Genomic DNA, 20,349 nt, shown 5'->3' on the forward strand with positions numbered 1-20,349 from the left:
TATCATGTTGGTTATGTGGAGCTAAAAAGTGGGTATTAAGGCACTAACAATAAGCAAGTAAATGCACGAACCATCACAAGTACAATGAATCAAGTTTTTTAGTGAGGTATGTCGACATTCATAAATCTAAGAACTATGTGACATATAATGTGACAACTAAGTGATAATAATCTGACAAGTACCGATGAAAACAAAAGTTGTCGAAACATGTCAACGTGAGATCTAGTTTGAAGATCTCGTCGTGACAAAGCCAGTGATGAAAACGGATTTTGATCAAACTTTGCGTAGTTTGACTCCAAACAAATTTTACATGCAGAGTAAAAAAGAAATGGGGGAAGCATAGTACAACAAAGCCATAGCCGCCATATTTTGTCTCGTTTCCTGGAAGAAGAAACAAGCACCATCAACATGCACTTTCAGCATATTTCATCTGGAAGAAAGAAAGCACCATGAAGTTTCACCACATTTCACCTGGAAGACAGAAAGCACCATCCACATTTAGTAAATTAGTATGTTCCTATTGCCAACAACTTTTTTCTTGAGGAAGAACTCCACGTCTTCTCATCGGCCTGGTGGTAAGTCACTTCATCAGTTGACCTGTTCGCCTTGCCTACATTTCATCAATCATGATTTTATAGTTTCAACAAGCACCAGGGAAGGTGAATTACATCTCTTTGCCTTACTGCAAGAACACACGTCAGATCTCATTTCTTCCAACTTCCACAACTTCACATCAGGAGCAAACAAATGTGCACCATCCTCGCAGGTCAATGGCTATCATCATGCCAAGTTTGTAAGTCTTAAAAAATTCGGCCAGTTATACTATGATGCATTTTTGAAACGTAATTTTCATCAATTTTTTATATCCTAATATAGTTGAAAATACCTCCATTGCGTAGAACACAAAAAATTACACAATATTCATATAAGACACGTTTTCATCGGATGTACGGATTAAAAGTTACATCGATTTTAATATAAGGTAGTGTGGCTCCTTTGAGTCAGGCGCCACACAATGTAGTGTGACTCCTTTCTCTTAGGCACCACACAATCAAGAGTGTGGCCCCGGATGCCACGTTGGCCAGAAGTGTAACGCCCATATGTTAGACGCTACATAGTGTAGTGTGACGCCCGACTGTCGGGCGCCACACAAAAGGGTTAGCTGAATGAATTTATTTTAAACGTAGTCTAGTTTGTGAATTTGTTTCATCTAGAGATCAATTTTATTGATTTTGCCGGGCAAAACAGTAGCCTGGTAGTGACCTGTAGGGATGACAATGATATTAACAGTAGCATGGTAGTGACCTGTAGCGATGACAATGATATTCATTACCCGCTTACCTGTGAGTAAAAACACTATTAGAATAAGGATATGAGTCAAAAAAATGCCTACGGGTACGTAAAACACTATTAGAATAAGGATATGGGTCAAAAAAATGCCTACGGGTACGTAAATGTGAAAATTTTAAACCCATTAGATATAGTGGATATGGGTATGGTTTAGAATAACCCATAACTTGTACCCGTATATCCGCATATAATCTAAAAAATACATCTTAATTAATATTTATCCACATGTTAAATATACTAGTTTAATGCCCGTGCGTTGCCACGGAAAACCCATAGGAAACAAAGCCGTGAATGAAAAAGTGCTACAAATGCCAGTGTTTTTCTTCTCTACATTTGTTGGACATAGTCGTGTGCACAAAGATTACGTTAACATAAAGATGAAATTTAGCACACATATTAGTTATGTATACCTGCAAAAATTATGAATAATACAGAGAATGATGAAGAGATGCATACATGCATGACAGAAACACACATCGAATGTTGCCTCTTCACCATTGTCTATCTTCCATCATAAATGCATGTACGTTGCCATGGGACAATAAACTTTAAACGTACAAAGATTAATATTAAATATCATTATAATTGACTATGTGTGCGTCATATGCATCTTTATGGAGTACAATGTACATCTCCACTTCCTCCTGTACTATGGTGTGTGCTGGCAACGGTGGATGTCACGTGTCCGTTTTCTTATGTCTTCACTGACCACGCGAGCATGATAATAGTGATGCCACATTTACTTTTTCCTCTCTAGCCCTCTCCCTTGTGCCCTCCTGCCCGGTCATGTCACCGTACATCGTGGATGCCGCATTTCTTGGTCACCTGGAGCACTTGTGCGCCACCCAAAGCCATTGTGGCCTCACTTCGGCTTGTTTCCTCCCTCATGTTCAGGTCCTCCTAGTCGCTCCCGCATGTTATCTGCATTTAGTAATGAACCAATTCTGACAGATAGGTTAGTAGTGCCTAGTTGCTAACATCAAAAAAGCTATCAAAATTTAACAAGCACCAACTTCTTCCCACCCTCTCCGTTGCAATTCAATGAGAATTGTGGCCACAATCTCAAAAGCAAAAGTTCCGCCAACTTGCAACTGGAATTGATTCATCAGGAATCAATTGCGTGCATAACCATATAGGACAGACATCAATCAACTTAAAATAATGTTAACATGGTTACATCAATCAACTTAAGAGAGGAGGCAGCTCTTGCGATAGCTTGGAGAGATAAAATGTCAAATGGGAAAACACTCATATTGATCTATTCATGAGTACACATTATTATTTCACTGTTCTGAACGCAATCACTTGAAGAAAGCAACATACTTCAGGACTATATACATGCCTGTGTGTGGTCTCACCAATCTAGTACTACATAGATGACCATTTTTTAAAGGTATGAATCCATTTTTTTAAGCTAAGCACATTCAGATTCCAACCACCCAAGGTATCAATCCATTTTTCTAATTATTGTGTAATTCGATCTGTTAACCACCAAATACTAACAAATCGAAAACTGTGGGATTCAGGAAGAAGATTAAACTTGAGGTCATATTGAGCGGTCCTACTTGTATCGTGGCTTTGGGCTGGATCACCACTGCCATGGCGCCATCCCACAGCACAAGCTTCGCCCTGGCAAGGAGCCGGCTTGAATCAACTTAGTTGTTGCAGCTGAATTCCTATTTATCTGCCTAGACTTAGCTCTTCTCCTCTCTGCTCTGTGTTGAATAATTGTCCATGTTTTATTTTCTAGATTGAACTACATATTTCTGGTGATAAACACATATCCTAGAGCCCTACAAAATATTATCTATGATGCGATATTAATGTCATAGCTTCAATAATAAAACAACAACAATTCCATAAACACATCATCTGCCCATAATATAATTATATTCAGAGTGAAAATCTAGGAACGAAGGTACTAACAAATCCATTTTTCTGTTGGGACGAAACTAACAGAAACAATTACTCAAGGGCATACCTCGCAATGCGGTCCCGGAGGGCATTTGTAGAGGCCTGGTCAGACTCTCCTGGGAAGTCAACTCCCTTCTTCTGGTCTCCCTCATCACCCTTAGACAAATCTGCATCTTCTCCACGGTCCTTTCCCCTCGGCTTCTCCCGTTCCCTATCCTCCTTCTTGTTCTTTTCTCTGTTACAGCTCCTGTCCTTGTCTCTATCCCTCCGTTCCTTTTCCTTTTCCCACTCCCTCTCTGTATCCCTTTTCCGGTCCTTCTCGCGATCACGGTCACGGCCACGGTCACGCTCTGAATCCCTGTCCCTATGCTTGCTGTTATCCATGTCGCTTTCCCTCTCCCTATCCCGGTCCCTATGCTTGGTATCATCCTTGTCCCTCCTCCTCTCATCCTTATCTTTGTCCTTATCCTTGTCCCTCCTCCCACTGCCATGGTGATCCTTGTCCTCCCTCCTGTGCCTGTCCCTCCTGCCCTTGCCCCGGTGCCTGTCGCCACCATCAATATCCATCTCTTCCACCACCGCATCCCTAGCATCGTCAGCCTCCCCCATTACCACAGTCTAAGATTATAGCAGCAAGCATCAGCTTCCTACTCTGGAAAATTACAGAATGGTGATCACTTAGAGCCTATATTAGACAATGGGAAAAATGGAATATCTGCCCCAATTTCAGCGGCACTGTATGACATGCACTTTAGTTGATTGTAATTTAATGGATCTTTTACGATTTTCTTCATGCGCCGAATTCCCCTACCACTCACATTAAACAGGCTTCTACACATGACAACAAACACTTCCATATGAGAAGACAAATGCTAGATGGAGGCGGGATCCCTCCCCCCGCGTGCCGCTGCCGCCGGTCGAGCACCTCCATCGCTAGACGCCGGCGAGGATGAGGAGAGGCGGATCCCCGCCCGCGCCGCGCCCGCTCTTGGGCCGCCCGAGCACCACCATGACTCGACGCCGGCGAGGATGAGGAGAGGCGGATCCATCAGGGATGGTTCGCCCGCTCTTGGGCCACCCGAGCACCACCATCACTCGACGCCGGCGAGGATGAGGAGAGGCGAATCCATCAGGGGTGGGTTGGGGCTGGGATGGCCGGCGGCGAGGGATGGATCGGGGATGGGATGGTCGCATAATGTAAAAATAGCTCAAGGAACTTGTAGATTCAGAGTGGTCAGCATGACACCTGCGATCTCAATAGCGAGTTTCTTTGTCTCACTTCCTAGCTACTTATTCTTTCTTACACGACATTTGGCACACCTTCAGTGTGTATGAAGATTGATTTACTCTATCTATGTCAAACACGTGTAGATATAAACTAAGTATCTTGTGCCAAGTGGAAGTTGAAGTTGTATATAACCTAAGAATAATTTAATTATAATAGTTTGCTATATTTCAAGTGATATTTTTATAGAACCTCCCATTTCAAGTATATTTACCAAAAGTCATAAATCTATCTTGTTTGGTTCTTCAGAACAAGCAACATAAATGAATTTTGTTCCTATGAGAAACTTAAGAGAATAAAGGTCGAAAATTTGTATTGAAGGAAAATTATTACTTTTTGTGAGAAAATGGAGCATGCTAATGTGTCTTACAACTACCAGTTACATGGAGTTCCAAAGCTTTTGAGTTATTCACTTACTGAAGTACTTCCTCCGTCCGGAAATACTTGTCCTAGAAATGGATATAATGGATGTATCTATAACTAAAATAAGTCTAGATACATTCATCTCTAGGACAAGTATTTCCGGACGGAGGGAGTACTAAATAGTGGACCTTGCATGAGCTTCAGATTTCTTAGGAGAACAATGACAATCATGAACGAAAGGTATGCGGGGATAATAACTGCTATATGGGAGGGTAAAACATTGCAACTTTCCTTGGTTTACAAACAGTGGTAGAATATTACTAATCTAAACCGGACAAATAAAATAACTGAGGACAAGGCAGGGAAATCCATCTAGCCTTGCATACAGAGGAACACACCGTCTAGTCAAGCACTACAAACTGAGAGAAGTAATCACATCTTCCAGTATAGCATAAGAATCTTTCCCTATATTTTGTCCAAACTCTTACCAAACTTGAGAGAAATTAATGCCATAAAGTTCATAACTGAAAGACAATATATCATATCAGTTGCAGCCATATTTGTTTTCATCATATCTGAACACACACCTGCACTTGTTCTCCTTTTGCACCATGAATTTTTTTTTGTGATATGAGCAAAAGGAGTTCGCTTCCATGGTTTTGTTCCAGCGCCATTCTCAATGCTCTGTTCATTCACATGCAATGGAATTATCTGTACCATTATATATGTACAAGATGCATAATAAAAAAATTAGACACGCACCCTGGGTACTGATCATCAATAATTTTTCTTCGTTCAATAGTCAGTAGTTCAACTATCTAGAAAGCATGATTAGCAGAGGATTAGAGCTAACAAACATAGATTAGTTGATGATACTCAATTATTAGAGGAGTTGGAGCAGGAAATCAAGTGACCGGACCTGAACTGCAAGCAAACCCAAAAAGCGTGGCTTGTCAAAGAGGTGAGCGCCGGTGCCAAATGCTTCATATCATCCTGTCCAAGTTCGAGAAATAAGCAACTCTGAACTCCATTGAAAACATACTTCTAAAATATTAAATCGGTTGACACAACACATAATGAATGTTTATTTGTGACTTGTGAGGCTGCCTTTTTGCAGGAGTGGATCGGAGAATTTCTAGCTTCCCATATACAACAGTGCAAATTAACCCCAAGAAAAGCAAGTGAGGCTACCTTTTTTGCACGAAGCTAGTGAATGCATCAAGCTGAGTGCAATGAACTTTTGCTCAACCACGCACAAAAATATTCCTTTATGTATTGATGAACTAACATGCACCACATACCTCCTGTCTAAATTTTACTGCTCGTCGTCATCTATATCTCTACTACCTAAACTCACTCTAGCCATCTGAAATTAGATGTCGATAACCAGTTGACTTGCAACTGAAGTCTACCATGATACATACAATTTATAGTAAATTTAACATGAAGAAAAACAATTTTAGGGAAAAAGGAACATCACTTATGACAATACATGAATTAGTAACACAAAATTTCCTTTGTCTTCAAAAATATGTATTCAACCAGCTGGAACTGGGACCAAGATGATTACAGAATACGAACATCACTTATCACCGATGAAGTGTTGAAAACTTTTGATATTAGTAGTATGAACTTTAAGCAGCCAAATCTTCAGTGCACTGCTAGGTTTTGTGCTAATCTAATAAAAAGAAATCATAAAAAATACAGGTTTTGCCCCCTATCCTGAAGCTACTTATATGCTCTCTAGGAACATAGTCCTACAGACGAAACAAACAGCAACGACATTGCAGTGGGGGGAGGTTCATGTGTATGTACCAGATGTACTTGGCGACGACCCCGTTGGTCCCGATGGCGAGGGCCGGATCCTTGAACTCGGATGCTCCTCAAGGCACCATCACACGGACAATGATATACCAGGGGACAAGACAGATTGCAAAAGAGGGGACAGAGGGTTCTGCACATAAGAGGAGAATGCCTTACTCGTCTCCAGTTTGACGTTTTTGCAATCACAAATATTCCATTGTATCACAGTTCTTCAATTGAATATATGTTTCATTCAATTTCAGCATGTTCTGAATCTTTATTGCCTAGAATGAAAAATGGAAGCGTTATTCCATAAGAGAAGCAAATCAAAATGATTTCCCTACACTTCCATATAAGCTTGGTATTTAAGAAGCCACACTTTCATTTCAAGAAAATTCACCTACATCAACTGATTCACCTTTCCCTTGGCGTGCACTCAAAGTCTTCTCAACTCCTAAACGCAAAGACATGCTCGCGTATATTGACATGTCAATTGACTTTTAGCCATAGAAAACTGCTGAATCCAGCATGCATAACATGAACAGCAAAAAAGAACCAGTATTAAAAGAATACATGAACATAAATCATTAATTTATCTTCAGTTAGCTACACATACTGCATGGTGAGGCATCTTCAGAACTTTAGATGATTGTTGGTTTAAGTTATATTGGCCGTTGTAGCATGAAGCTTGATTTTGAGAGCACACACATGATAAGAATGGATACAGAGCACATATTTTGGTTTCCATGTTCCTGTAAAAGTACTAACCAGCAATTTGATCAAATAAGGATCATGTAAGGACCTAACGATGTTCCGGTAAATGAAGCCAAGAACTGTCGTTACTAAGCGCACCTCTGCACGTACAAATCTGAAATTGTGTACCTTCAATCTACTCCATGATTAAGTTCTTCGTGCCAGGAGAAGAGATGACAAGATCTCTCTCATTGTCTGCTCGGGTACGTCAGTTCTATCATGGTGGGTTCTAATAAATCTATAGAAATAAAATGTATGGTGGGTTCTAATAAATCTGCTTAGGTACATCAGTTCTATCATGGTGGGTTCTATCATGATTAAAGCTTCAAGTACATAAGTTCTGCTCAGGAAAATACAATGATCTCTGAAGAAATTGTCTGCTCCAGACTGACGAACTGCAACATTAGTACTGACTTCTAATAAAATTCGACCAACAGCGTGTCAATCAATATCAAATCTCTTGCATAGTAAGATGGGCTGGACAAGAAAAACACACCATGCCCATGCAATGCAAGGAGGAAGAAGGCCGCCATCCATGACCCTAGGGGATGGAGTGGCGGAGAGGGGAGGAATCACCTGGGGAAGATAGGCTGCCGGAGGAAGACGCCGACATTGAAGCTCCGGCAGCGGCTGGGCGCTAAAGATCGGCGGCGGGCTCCTCCTCTCCTCTCCTCTCGTCTGTCTCTGCGTCTCGCCAGATCCGTTCCGCGTGGGTGCCTCAAGGCTGGCTATCCGCGTGTATAGAGAGGGATCGACGGGGTTTCGAGAGCCACCAGGGAGCCTCTTTCCGCGGCAGCGTGGCTGGGAAGCGGGGTGGCTATGCGTCGGCGCGAGGGCGGCGAGGGGCATGTGCAGCGGCGAGGCGGGGGCGCGAGGGGGCCAGTCGGCGGCCTGGCGGCCGCGGCGCGCGCGAGGTGGCGGAGGGAATGGCGCGGGCGCGGCGGGCGGGCGAGCGTGGAGGGCGCGGCGAGGAAAGAGGCGGCGGCCGCGGGCTCGGCGAGGCGGGGGGCGCGAGGTGGCCGGTCGACGGCCTGGCGGCCGCGGCGCGCGCGAGGTGGCGGAGGGAATGGCGCGGGCGCGGCCGGCGGGCGAGCGGGGAGGGAGCGGGGAGGAAGGAGGCGGTGGCGGCCATTTGTGATGATTTTTGAAAGGAGAGAGACGAGATCGGGAACGAGGGGTGGGGAGAGGTGGGGTGGGAAAGTGGCAGTTTTTTTCTAGCAACAAGGGGTGGGAAAGGTGGACTCGTTCTGGGGCGGAATGGGAGGTCGAACCAGCTGGTTGAACCATCACGACGTTCGATCCTGCTTTAATAGTAGAGATTATATGTGCATAAATCCCGCATCTAGACCACGCGCGTGTTGTGTTGATTGCTGTTTATAAATATGTGTTGTTGTCTTAAAGTGTCGTTGTTTATATATTATTATCAAGATTTATTGTTTATGACTATGTAATACTCGAATTGATGCATGATGGGTACACGTTTATCCTGACTGATGATGGGTACGAAAAAAAATGTTGTGGCCTGGATATCTCGGCGGAATTTCCTGGCGGCCTATAGCGTTTGAATTCTATGTGACCTATAGTGACCTATAGTTGGGTCTTTTGGTTTTAAAAAGTATTAAAACAATGGGCCATATTACCTTTGTCTTCTGATTAGGCGCCAGGAAGCTGCCAGGCGTGGAAATATGGATGCCTGGACAAGGCTGAGTACATTGCCTGGGCTAGGTACTTCTTTTGAGGGGTAACCTGGGCTAAGTACTCGATATTATACTCCCTCCATAAATTAATATAAAAGCAGGTAGATCACTATTAACATTTTTATATTAATTTACAGAGGAAATATTATTTTATTTAACTAGGCCAGGCTAATCATGTTGCTGAAAAGGGTCAGACCAGGCAATCATTTTTCTTCCGAGGACACCAACCGAACAGTTCCCGGGGAAGTCCAAGGAAATGTCAGTCCAGGCGTGTTGTGGTATGGATATAATCCAAACTGACCCAATATCAGTGCATGTATAGACGAAAGCTCCGACGTCATTTGCATCTCATGGCTTGCAACGAAAGCGATCCATACGTGCGCCTAAGGGCCAGTACTGTCCAGATTTTGATTCTCGCGAGTCTCAACTGACACCGTGAAGGTGCCGACCAATATATATATATATATATATATATATATATATATATATATATATATATATATATATATATATAGCCCTCGACCTCGTCTTGGCCTGGCAATGTGGAAGTGAGCTTGAGCGAGTGTGTGTGAAGATGTTGGCGTCTGCGAGGAGGATCTTTGTCTGGCTTGTGTTACCGAAGGATCAATGGGCTTTGCAGCTCACGACATTGAGGGAGAGCGCGATGGGGCGATGCTTGGGATCAAGATCGGTGAGGTCGATGGCCTTGTAGTGGTGGTGGCGGAGGAGCTGGTGGTGTAGGATGGAGGGGTGGAGAATGTGAATAAGGAGGTGGTGGGGGTGGTACCAGTAGTGGAGGAGGAAGAGGTGGATGAGGCGGTACTTGCCAGAGTAATGGCGAGACATGAAGATGTGCAAGTAACAACGACGACTGTGTTACATGTTGAGGAATTCGGGATGGTGGACACAACTATGAAATGATGATGATAAATTAGCAATGAAAATAAAAAGCCGATGTGGCGTGGTGGCAATGCGCAAGGCTGCGTGGGTGGTAGCATATGTGGTAATGGTGGAGGTGGGGCTAGTGACAATAGTGATGGTGTTGTTGTTGGTGGAAACATATGTAGTAGTAGTTAGTGTGCCAATCACCTTCATAGGAATTGTGGGAACATAAAAAACAAAGTTCAACATGCCATCGTTGAAGAAAATCATTCGAGTGCCCATGAATGGTGAGGGCGAGGCATTACTAGAGGTCTTCCCGTCACACGCTTAGGCAGTGGCTATCCTAACTCGATACAAGAATATGCCGGAGAGGCAGTTCAATAAGACGACGAATCAAGAGGGCTTTCTCGGCCAATACTTCGATAAGCTCCAGGCCAAGGGCTACAAGTTCAAGGGAGTCTGCAAAGACAACAAGACAAGAATCCTCTACACAAGTCCTTGCGCAGAAGCAACTTCTCAACCCTCGGTTGCCTCAAAATCGAGGATCTCACTAATGTTGTACGAAAGCAAGAGGCGATCCTCCAAAGCATGGGTGAAAGCATCACAAAAATAAGCAGCCAACCAGTGTCCAATCCCCAGGAGCCATTGATACTTGTGATCTGCGTTGCGTTCTCCTGAAAAGGAATGGATGATGCAACAAAATATAGATAAGTATTTCTCTTAGTAGAGAACCATGGTTTATCGAACCAATAGGAGTAACAACCAACCCCCGTCTTCAGCGGCTACACACAAAAGAGCAAACACTTGTACCCAACATGGACAAGAGGGTTGCCAATTCCCTTGGACTCATTATTTGCAAATTTGTAAATAGTGTGTTTGGTAGTAGGTAATTGTAAATTGCAAAATAAAAACGTAAATAAGAACAACAAGATATTGTAGCATTTGTAAACTTATAAGTAAATAGACCCCGGGGCCATAGTTTTCCCTAGTGGCATCTCTCAAGAAAGTAAGCATACGGTGGGTAAACAAATTGTTGTTGGGTAATTGATAGAAAAATGCATAGTTATGTGATATTCACGGCAATGATCATGTGCATATAGGCACCACGACCACGTCCATAAGCAAATAGACCGACTCCTGCCTGCACCTATTACTATTACTCCACCCATCGACCGCTATCCAGCATGCATCTAGAGTATTAAGTAAATCAGAGTAATGCTTGAAGAACAATGACATGATGTAGACAAAGATAATTCAATTAATATGACATAAACCCATCGTTTTATTCTTAGTGTCAACAATACAAAGACGTATCTTGCCCCCTTTTGTCACCGTGATATAGAAACCCGCCAAATTGAACCCACTACAACGCACCCCTCTCACTGAAGAAAGACCAGTCTACTTGGCCAAAGCAAATCGTAGACCGGAGAGATTTACGAAGCTATGATGATCACACACATAAGAATCATAATAGAATTTAGAGAAGACTCAAATATTTTTCATGAATAATATGAACATAAACCCACAATGCACTGATCCTAACAAACGCACCGCACAAAAGGATTACATCGGATAGGTCAAAGCAAAGATGCGATGATCATTGTATTGAAGATCGAGAGAGAGAGAGAGAGAGAGAGAGAGAGAGAGAGAAAGAGAGGCATCTACGTACTAGCTACAGACCCGTAGGTCTGTGGTGTACTACTCACACATCACCATGGGAGCAATAACTATGATGTAGAGGCCCTTCGTAATCGACCCCCTTCCGATAGGGCACTGGAACATAGCTCCATATGGGCACACGGTGGAACATAAGCTTGCGACGGTGGAAAAAGTGTTTCGAGTGGCTCCCAATGTTCTTTGGAATATATGTGAATTTATAGGCCAAAGAGGGGCACCGGGAGGCAACCAAAGGGGCACGAGGCAACAAGGCATGACCTACCCCCTGGACGTGGCCTATTAGCTCGTGTTGGAAATATACCCTAGAGGCAATAATAAAATGATTATTATCATATTTCCTTGTTCATGATAATCGTCTATTGTTCATGCTATAATTGTATTAACAGGAAACAGTAATATGTGTGGATAAATAGATCACAATGTGTCCCTAGCAAGCCTCTAGTTGGCTAGCTCGTTGATCAATAGATGATCATGGTTTCCTGATCATGGACATTGGATGCCATTGATAAAGGGATCACATCATTAGGAGAATGATGTGATGGACAAGACCCAATCCTAAGCATAACACTAGATCGTGTTGTTCGTATGCTAAAGCTTTTCTAATGTCAAGTATCTTTTCCTTCGACCGTGAGATTGTGCAACTACCAGATACCGTAGGAGTGCTTTGGGTGTATCAAACGTCACAACGTAACTGGGTGACTATAAAGGTGCACTACGGGTATCTCCGAAAGTATGTGTTGAGTTGGTACGAATCGAGACCGGGATTTGTCACTCCATATGACGGAGAGGTATCTCTGGGCCCACTCAATAGAACATCATCATTGAAAGGATCGATATGGTTGACTAGAGGGGGGGGGGGTGAATAGACAACGACCACTTTTTAATTAATCTTAGCCAGTTAAGGTAAATACTATACGGGTTCACAAATAATATGACAATGAGGTGAACCCTATAGAAGCTAACAACGAGAGCTATTAAGATTACTAAGATATAGTCACAGGCAAAAGCAAATACAAAGTAAAGGATAGAGATAACCACAAGTGGAACCGATGGAGACGAGGATGTGTTACCGAAGTTCCTTCCCTTTGACAGGAAGTACGTCTCCGTTGGAGCGGTGTGGAGGCACAATGCTCCCCAAAAAGCCACTAAGGCCACCGTATTCTCCTCACGCCCTCGCACGATGCAAGGTACCGTGATTCCACTATAGGTGCCCTTGAAGGCGGCGACCGAACCTTTACAAACAAGGTTGGGGCAACTCCACACAAAGCTTGGAGGCTCCCAACAAGACCACGAAGCTTCACCACAATGGAATATGGCTTCGAGGTGACCTCAACCGTCTAGGATGCTCAAACACCCAAGAGTAACAAGATCCGCAAGGGATAGGTGGGGGAATCAACTTTTCTCTCGGTGGAAGTGTGGATCTAGGCCTTCTCAACCAATCCCTAAAGAATCAACAAGTTTGATTGGCTAGGGAGAGAGATCGGGCACTTTTAAGCTTGTGGAGCAACAATGGAGCTTAGAGAGGTAAGAGGTAAAGTTCCTCAGCAAGAAGAACCCTTTATATAGTGGGGGGAAAATTCAGACCGTTTTCCCACTCTCTGCCCGAGATCCAGCGGTACTACCGCTGGGAAGGAGCGGTACTACCGCTGCCTGGCGGTACTACCGCTGCATGCGGCGGTACTACCGCTGGGGCCTCCAGCGGTACTACCGCTGGGGCTTCCAGCGGTACTACCGCTGGAAGCAGCGGTACTACCGCTGGCCCTTGGTAGTGTATAAACACTACTACCGCCGAGAAAGTCTTCGCAAAAGGGTCCGTCCACGAACTACCGCTAGGCAGGTGGAACAGGGCACCTGGAGCGGTACTACCGCTGGCCAGCGGTACTACCGCTGAACAGGGGCGGTACTACCGCTGGATACAGCGGTACTACCGCTGGTAGTCCAGCGGTACTACCGCTGGGACCAGCGGTACTACCGCTGGGGACCATTTTGCCGAGACGCAAAGAACAAACAGGCGAGGGCCGCTCCAAGGAAAAAGGAAAGGGAGAAAATAGAGGTGTGCGTGTGCAAAGATAGATTCCACCCAAACCTTTCCACTACGGATCCCCTCTTAATAGTACGGCTTTCCTATGACTCAAATGAAGAGAATCTAGGATAGCGCCGTGCTTCCGTTCCCGAAGAGAGGAGTCGTGTCGTCTTGTGCCGTTGACGAATGTTGCCTGAAACCTTGACACACACGATTAGTCCTGTATGGTACTGTCATCAATCACCAAAATTACTTACGCATAAATTATGCCTCAACAATCATAATGAGCTCTGTCTGACCAAGGAGTTAGCCACGAGATGATGTGCTACGAACGAGTAAAGAGACTTGTCGGTAACGAGATTGAACAAGGTATAGGGATACGACGATCGAATCTCGGGCAAGTTCTATACCGGTGGACAAAGGGAATTGTATACGGGATTGATTGAATCCTTGACATCGTGGTTTATCCGATGAGATCATCGTGGAACATGCGGGAGCCACCATGGGTATCCAGACCCCGCTGATGGTTATTGGCTGGAGAGGTGTCCCGGTCATGTCTGCATGCCTCCCGAACCCGTAGGGTCTACACACTTAAGGTTCGATGACGCTAGGGTTATAGGGAATTGTTATACGAGGTTAGAAGGTTGTTCGAAGTCCCGGATGAGATCCCGGACGTCACGAGGAGCTCCGGAATAGTTCGGAGGTAAAAAATTATATATAGAAAGTGAGGAATTGTTTCGGGCGACACCGGTAATGTACCGGGACCACCGAAAGGGTTTCGGGGGTCCACCGGGAGGGGCCACCAGCCCCAAAAGCTAGCATGGGCCAAAAGGTGGAAGGGAACCAGCCCAGAGTGGGCTGGTGCGCCTCCCACCTAGGCCCAAGGCGCCACAAGAGAGGGAAGGGGGGAAACCCTAAGGCCCATCTGGGGTGCGCCACCCCCCTCTCTCTTGCCCTGGCCCGACCACCAGCCCTAGATGGGGCTGCCGCACCCTTTGGGGGTGGGAACCCTAAAGGGGGCGCCCCTCCCTCTTCCCCTATATATAGTGGAGGTTTTGGCTGATTTGAGACACACGAAATCTCTCTCTCGGCGCAGCCCTGCTTCTCCTCTTTCTCCTCTCCCACGGTGCTTGGCGAAGCCGTGCCGGAAGACCTCGTAGCTCCACCGCCACCACGCCGTCGTGATGCCGGAGCTCTCCCTCAACCTGTCCCTCCTCCTTGCTGGATCAAGGCGTGGGAGACGTCACCGGGCTGTACATGTGTTGAACACGGAGGTGCCGTGATTCGGCACATAGATCGGAACCGACTGCGACCTGAATCGTTGCGAGTACGACTCCATCGGCCGCGTTCGTAGTAACGCTTCCGCTTAGCAATCTTCAAAGGTATGAAGATGCTCTAGAACCTCTCTCGTTGCTGGTCTCTCCATAGATAGATCCTTGTATGGCGTAGAAATTTTTTGAATTTACTACGTTACCCCAACAGTGGCATCCGAGCCAAGGTTCTATGCGTAGATTCTATGCACGAGTAGAACACAAAAGTTGTGGGCACTGATTTTGTCAATTTCTTGCCGTTACTAGTCTTATCTTGATTCGGCGGCATCGTGGGATGAAGCGGCCCGGACCGACTTTACACGTACTCTTACGTGAGAATGGTTCCACCAACAGACATGCACTTGTTGCATAAGGTGGCTAGCGGGTGTCTGTCTCTCCCACTTTAGTCGGATCGGATTCAATGAAAAGGGTCCTTATGAAGGGTAAATAGCATTGGCATATCAACGTTGTGGCTGTCACGTAGGTAAGAAACGTTCTTGCTAGAAACCCAAATCAGCCACGTAAAACTTGCAACAACAATTAGAGGACGTCTAACTTGTTTTTGCAGGGTATGCTATGTGATGTGATATGGCCAAAAGGATGTGATGTTGCATATGTGATGTATGAGATTGATCATGTTCTTGTAATAGGTTTCACGACTTGCATGTCGATGAGTATGACAACCGACATGAACCATAGGAGTTGTCTTAATTTATTGTATGAGATGCAATGCCATGTTGATTACTTTACTTTGTTGCTAAACGCTAGCTATAGTAGTAGAAGTAATAGATTGGCGTGACGACTTCACGAAGACACAATGATGGAGATCATGATGATGGAGGTCATGGTGTCATTCCGGTGACGATGATGATCATGGTGCCCCGAAGATGGTGATCAAAGGAGCAAGATGATAATGGCCATATCATGTCACTATATGATTGCATGTGATGTTTATCATGTTTTACATCTTATTGCTTAGAACGATGGTAATAAAGATAAGATGATCCCTCATGAAAATTTCGAGAAAGTATTCCCCTAAGTGTGCACCGTTGCGAAGGATCGTTGTCTCAAAGCACCACGTGATGATCGGGGTGTGATAGATTCTAACGTTTGCATACAACGGGTGTAAGCCAGTTTACACACGCAGAACACTTAGGTTGACTCGATGAGCCTAGCATGTACAGACATGGCCTCGAACACGGGAGACCGAAAGGTCGAACATGAGTCGTATGGTTGATACGATCAGCATGGAGATGCTCACCATTGATGACTAGTCCGTCTCACGTGATGATCGGACATGGGCTAGTCAACGTGGATCGTGTAACACTTGGATGACTAGAGGGATGTCGATCTAAGTGGGAGTTCATTAGATGAACTTAATTATCATGAACATAGTCAAATAGGTATTTGCAAATTATGTTGTAACTTACGCTATAGCTCTACGATATTTGATATGTTCCTAGAGAAAATATGGTTGAAAGATAGAAGTAGCAATTGTGCGGACTCGGTCCGTTAACTGAGGATTGTCCTCATTGCTAAACATAATGCTTATGTCCTTAATGCACCACTCTGTGTGCTGAACCCCAAGCGTGATCTGTGGATGTTGTGAACATCCGACATACACCTTTTTGATAACTACATGATAGTTCAGTGCATATTGCTTGAATGACTTAGAATTAAGGCATTAAGGACGTTTCGAACGTCGCGGGACATACGCGATGATCCAAGAGATGAAATTGGGATTTCATGCTCGTGCCCTTGTTGAGAGGTATGCGACCTCCGACAAGATTCTTTGTCCGCAAAGTAAAAGAGAAGAGCTCAATCATTGAGCATGTGCTCAGATTGTCTGAGTACTACAATCGCTTGAATCGAGTGGGAGTTGATCTTCCAGATGAGACAGTGATAGTTCTCCAAAGTCACTGACACCAAGCTACTAAATCTTCGTGATGAACTATAGCACATCAAGGATGGATATGATGATCCTTGAGCCATTCACAATGTTTGACACCGCAGAAGTAGAAATTGAATACGAGCATCAATTGTTGATGGTTTGTGAAACCGCTAGTTTCAAGAAGGGAAAGGGCATGAAGGGATACTTCATTAAACGCAAACCAGTTGCTGCTATAGTGAAGAGACCCAAGGTTGAACCCAAACCCGAGACTAGGTGCTTCTGTAATGAGGGGAACAGTCACTGAAGAGGAACTACTCTAGACACTTGGTAGATAAGAAGGATGGCAAAGTGAACAAGAAGAATATTGGATATACATGATATTGGTGTGTACTTTACTAGTACTCCTAGTAGCACCAGGGTATTAGATACCGGTTCGATTGCTAAGTGTTAGCAACTCGAAATGAAAGCTACGGATTAAATGGAGACTAGCTAAAGGCGAGGTGACGATGTGTGTTGGAAGTGTTTCCAAGGTTGATATGATCAAACATCGCACGCTCCCTCTACCATCGAGATTAGTGTTAAACCTAAATAATTGTTATTTGGTGTTTGCGTTGAGCATAGACATGATTGGATTATGTTAATGTCAAATATGATTATTCATCTAAATAGAATAATGGTTATTCTGTTTACTTGAATGATACCTTCAATGGTCTTGCACCTAGAATGAATGGTTTATCGAATCTCGATCGTAGTGATACACATGTTCGTAATATTGTTGCCAAAAGATACAAAGTAGTAATGATAGTACCACTTCCTTGTGGCACTGCTGCTTGAGTCATATTGGTATAAAATGCATGAAAAAGCTCCATGCTGATGGATCTTTGTACTCACTCATTTTTTGAAACGTTTGAGACATGCAAACCATGCGTGTTGATATAAACGCATGAAGAAACTCCATGCGGATGGATCATTTGTCTCACTTGATTTTTGAATCACTTGAGACATGCAAATCTTAGCACATGGGCAAGATGACTGAAGACCTCTTTTTCCAGTGAGATGGAACAAGAATGTAACTTGTTGGAAGTAATACATTTTGATGTGTGCAGTCCCATGAGTACTAAGGCACACAGTGGATATCATTATGTTCTTACTTCAGAAATGATTTGAGTAAATACTAGTGTATTTACTTGATGAAACACATGTCTGAATTATTGAAAAAGGTTCAAGTAATTTCAGAGTGAAGTTGAAGATCATCGTGACAAGAGGATAATATGTCTACGATGTGATCGTGGAGGTAAACATATATATCTGAGTTACGAGTTTGGTAAACGTTTAAGACAAGGTGAAAAGTGTTTCACGTGAAAAATGTTTCACAACTCATGCCACCTAGAACACCATAGTCTGATGGTGTGTCCATATGTCATAATCGTGCACTATTAGACATAGTGCCTAATATGATATTTCTTATCAAATTACCACTATCGTTTATGGGTTAGGAATTAGAGACAACCACATTCACTTTAAATAGGGCACCACGTAATTCCGTTAAGATGACACCATATGAACTATGGTTTAGAGAAACCTAAGCTGTCATTTCATAAGAGTTTGGGGTTGCGATGCTTATGTGAAAGAGTTTCAGCCGGATAAGCTCGAACCCAAAGCGGATAAATGCATCTTCATAGGACACCCAAAACATTTGGATATACCTCCTATCTCAGATCCGGAAGCAAATGTGTTTGTTTCTAGAAACGGGTCCTTTCTCGAGGAAAGGTTTATCTCGAAAGAATTGAGTGGGAGTTTTGGTGGAAATTTGATGAGGTTATGTGAACCATCACTTCAACCAGTGTGTGTGTAGCAGGGCGTAGGAAGTTGTTCCTGTGGCGTCTACACCAATTGAAGTGGAAGCTAATGATAGTGATCATGAGACTTCAGATCAAGTTACTAGAAACCTCGTAGGTCGACAAGGTCACGTACTACTGCTACAGAGTGGTGCAGTAACCCTGTCTTGAAAGTCATGTTGTTGTACAACAATGAACCTACGAGCTATGGAGAAGCGATGGTGGGCTCGGATTCCGACAAATGGCTGGAGGCCATGAAATCCGAGAGAGGATCCATGTATGAAAACAAAGTATAGACTTTGGAAGAATCAGTTGATGGACATAAGACTATTGACTATGAATGGATCTTTAAAAGGAAGACATACGGTGATGGTGAAAAGTTACCATTAAGAAAGCTCGACTTGTCGCGAAGATGTTTCCGACAAAGTTCAAAGAGTTGACTACAATGAGACTTTCTCACTCGTAGCGATGCTGAAAGTCTATTGGAATTATGTTAGCAGTTGCTGCATCATTTATGAAATCTTGCAGATAAGATGTAAAAAATATTGTTTGCTCGACGGTTTCCTTGAGGAAAGGTTGTATGTGATACAACCAGAAGATTTTGTCGATCCTAAAGGGTGCTAACAAGTATGCAAAGCTCCAGTGATCCTTCTATGGACTGGAGCAAGCATCTCGGAGTTGGAATATACACTTTGATGAGGTGATCAAAGTTTTTGGTTTTATAAAGTTTATAAGAAACTTGTATTTCCAAAGAAGTGAGTGGGAGCACTACATAATTTCTGATGAATATATGTGGTTGACATATTGTTGATCGGAAATAATATAGAATTTCTGCAAAGCATAAATGGTTGTTTGAAAGGAGTTTTTTCAAAGGAAAACCTAGATGTAGCTACTTGATAGTTGAGCATCAAGATCTATAAAGATAGACCAAAGTGCTTAATGGAAATTTCAATGAAATGCATGCCTTGACAAGTTTTTGAAGGAGTTCAAAATAGATCAGCGAAGAAGGAGTTCTTGCTATGTTGTAAGGTGTAAATTTGAGTAGGACTCAAAGCACGACCATGGAAGAAGAAAGAGAAAATACGAATGCTATCCCCTATGTTTCAGCCATAGGCTCTGTAAGTATGCTATGCTGTGTACCGCACCTAAAGCGTGCCTTGCCATGAGTCAGTCATGGGGTACAAGAGTGATCCAGGAATGGATCACTGGACAGCGGTCGAAGTTATCCTTAGTAACTAATGGACTAAGGATTTTTTCTCAATTATGGAGGTGATTAAAGAGTTCGTCGTAAAGGAGTTACATCGATGCAAGCTTTATCACTAATCCGAAGGACTATGAGTAGTAAACCGGATTCGTATAGTGGAGCAATCATTTGGAATGGTTCCAGATGGGGCGTAGTAGCATCTATAGGATGACATAGAGATTTGTAAAGCACACACGGATCTGAAAGGTTCATACCAATTGACCATAAACCTCTCTCACAAGCAAGACATGATCAAACCCCAGAACTGTATGGGAGTTGAATTCATTGCAATCACATAGTGATGTGAACTAGATTATTGA

At 43.7% G+C, this 20,349-nt stretch overlaps 1 protein-coding gene across 15 annotated transcripts; it reads right to left on the minus strand.

The window, feature by feature from the left end:
* Window positions 1-1,831: 1,831 nt before the first annotated feature.
* LOC123409614 (RNA-binding protein 25-like) lies at window positions 1,832-8,334 on the minus strand. 15 transcript variants are annotated; one of them, XR_006612871.1, is made up of 8 exons: window positions 8,045-8,334; window positions 7,120-7,229; window positions 6,728-6,999; window positions 5,832-5,905; window positions 5,675-5,730; window positions 5,500-5,596; window positions 3,332-3,916; window positions 1,832-2,271 (listed from the first exon to the last, which is right to left on the minus strand). XR_006612871.1 is itself a non-coding variant. In XM_045102474.1 (7 exons), exons 6-7 carry the CDS (start codon window positions 3,871-3,873, stop codon window positions 2,342-2,344), a joined length of 642 nt encoding a protein of 213 aa, XP_044958409.1. In that variant the 5' UTR covers window positions 3,874-3,916; window positions 5,500-5,596; window positions 5,675-5,730; window positions 5,832-5,905; window positions 6,728-6,866; window positions 8,045-8,330; the 3' UTR covers window positions 1,832-2,341. The 15 variants fall into 15 exon arrangements, 11 of the variants coding, with proteins under 11 accessions (XP_044958409.1, XP_044958406.1, XP_044958410.1 ...); XR_006612873.1 differs by having other exon boundaries at window positions 7,120-7,232; XR_006612872.1 differs by lacking the exon at window positions 8,045-8,334 and adding an exon at window positions 7,332-8,035.
* Window positions 8,335-20,349: the final 12,015 nt, after the last annotated feature.

Source organism: Hordeum vulgare, chromosome 7H, assembly GCF_904849725.1.
Source record: "Hordeum vulgare subsp. vulgare chromosome 7H, MorexV3_pseudomolecules_assembly, whole genome shotgun sequence".
Taxonomy (NCBI): domain Eukaryota; kingdom Viridiplantae; phylum Streptophyta; class Magnoliopsida; order Poales; family Poaceae; genus Hordeum; species Hordeum vulgare.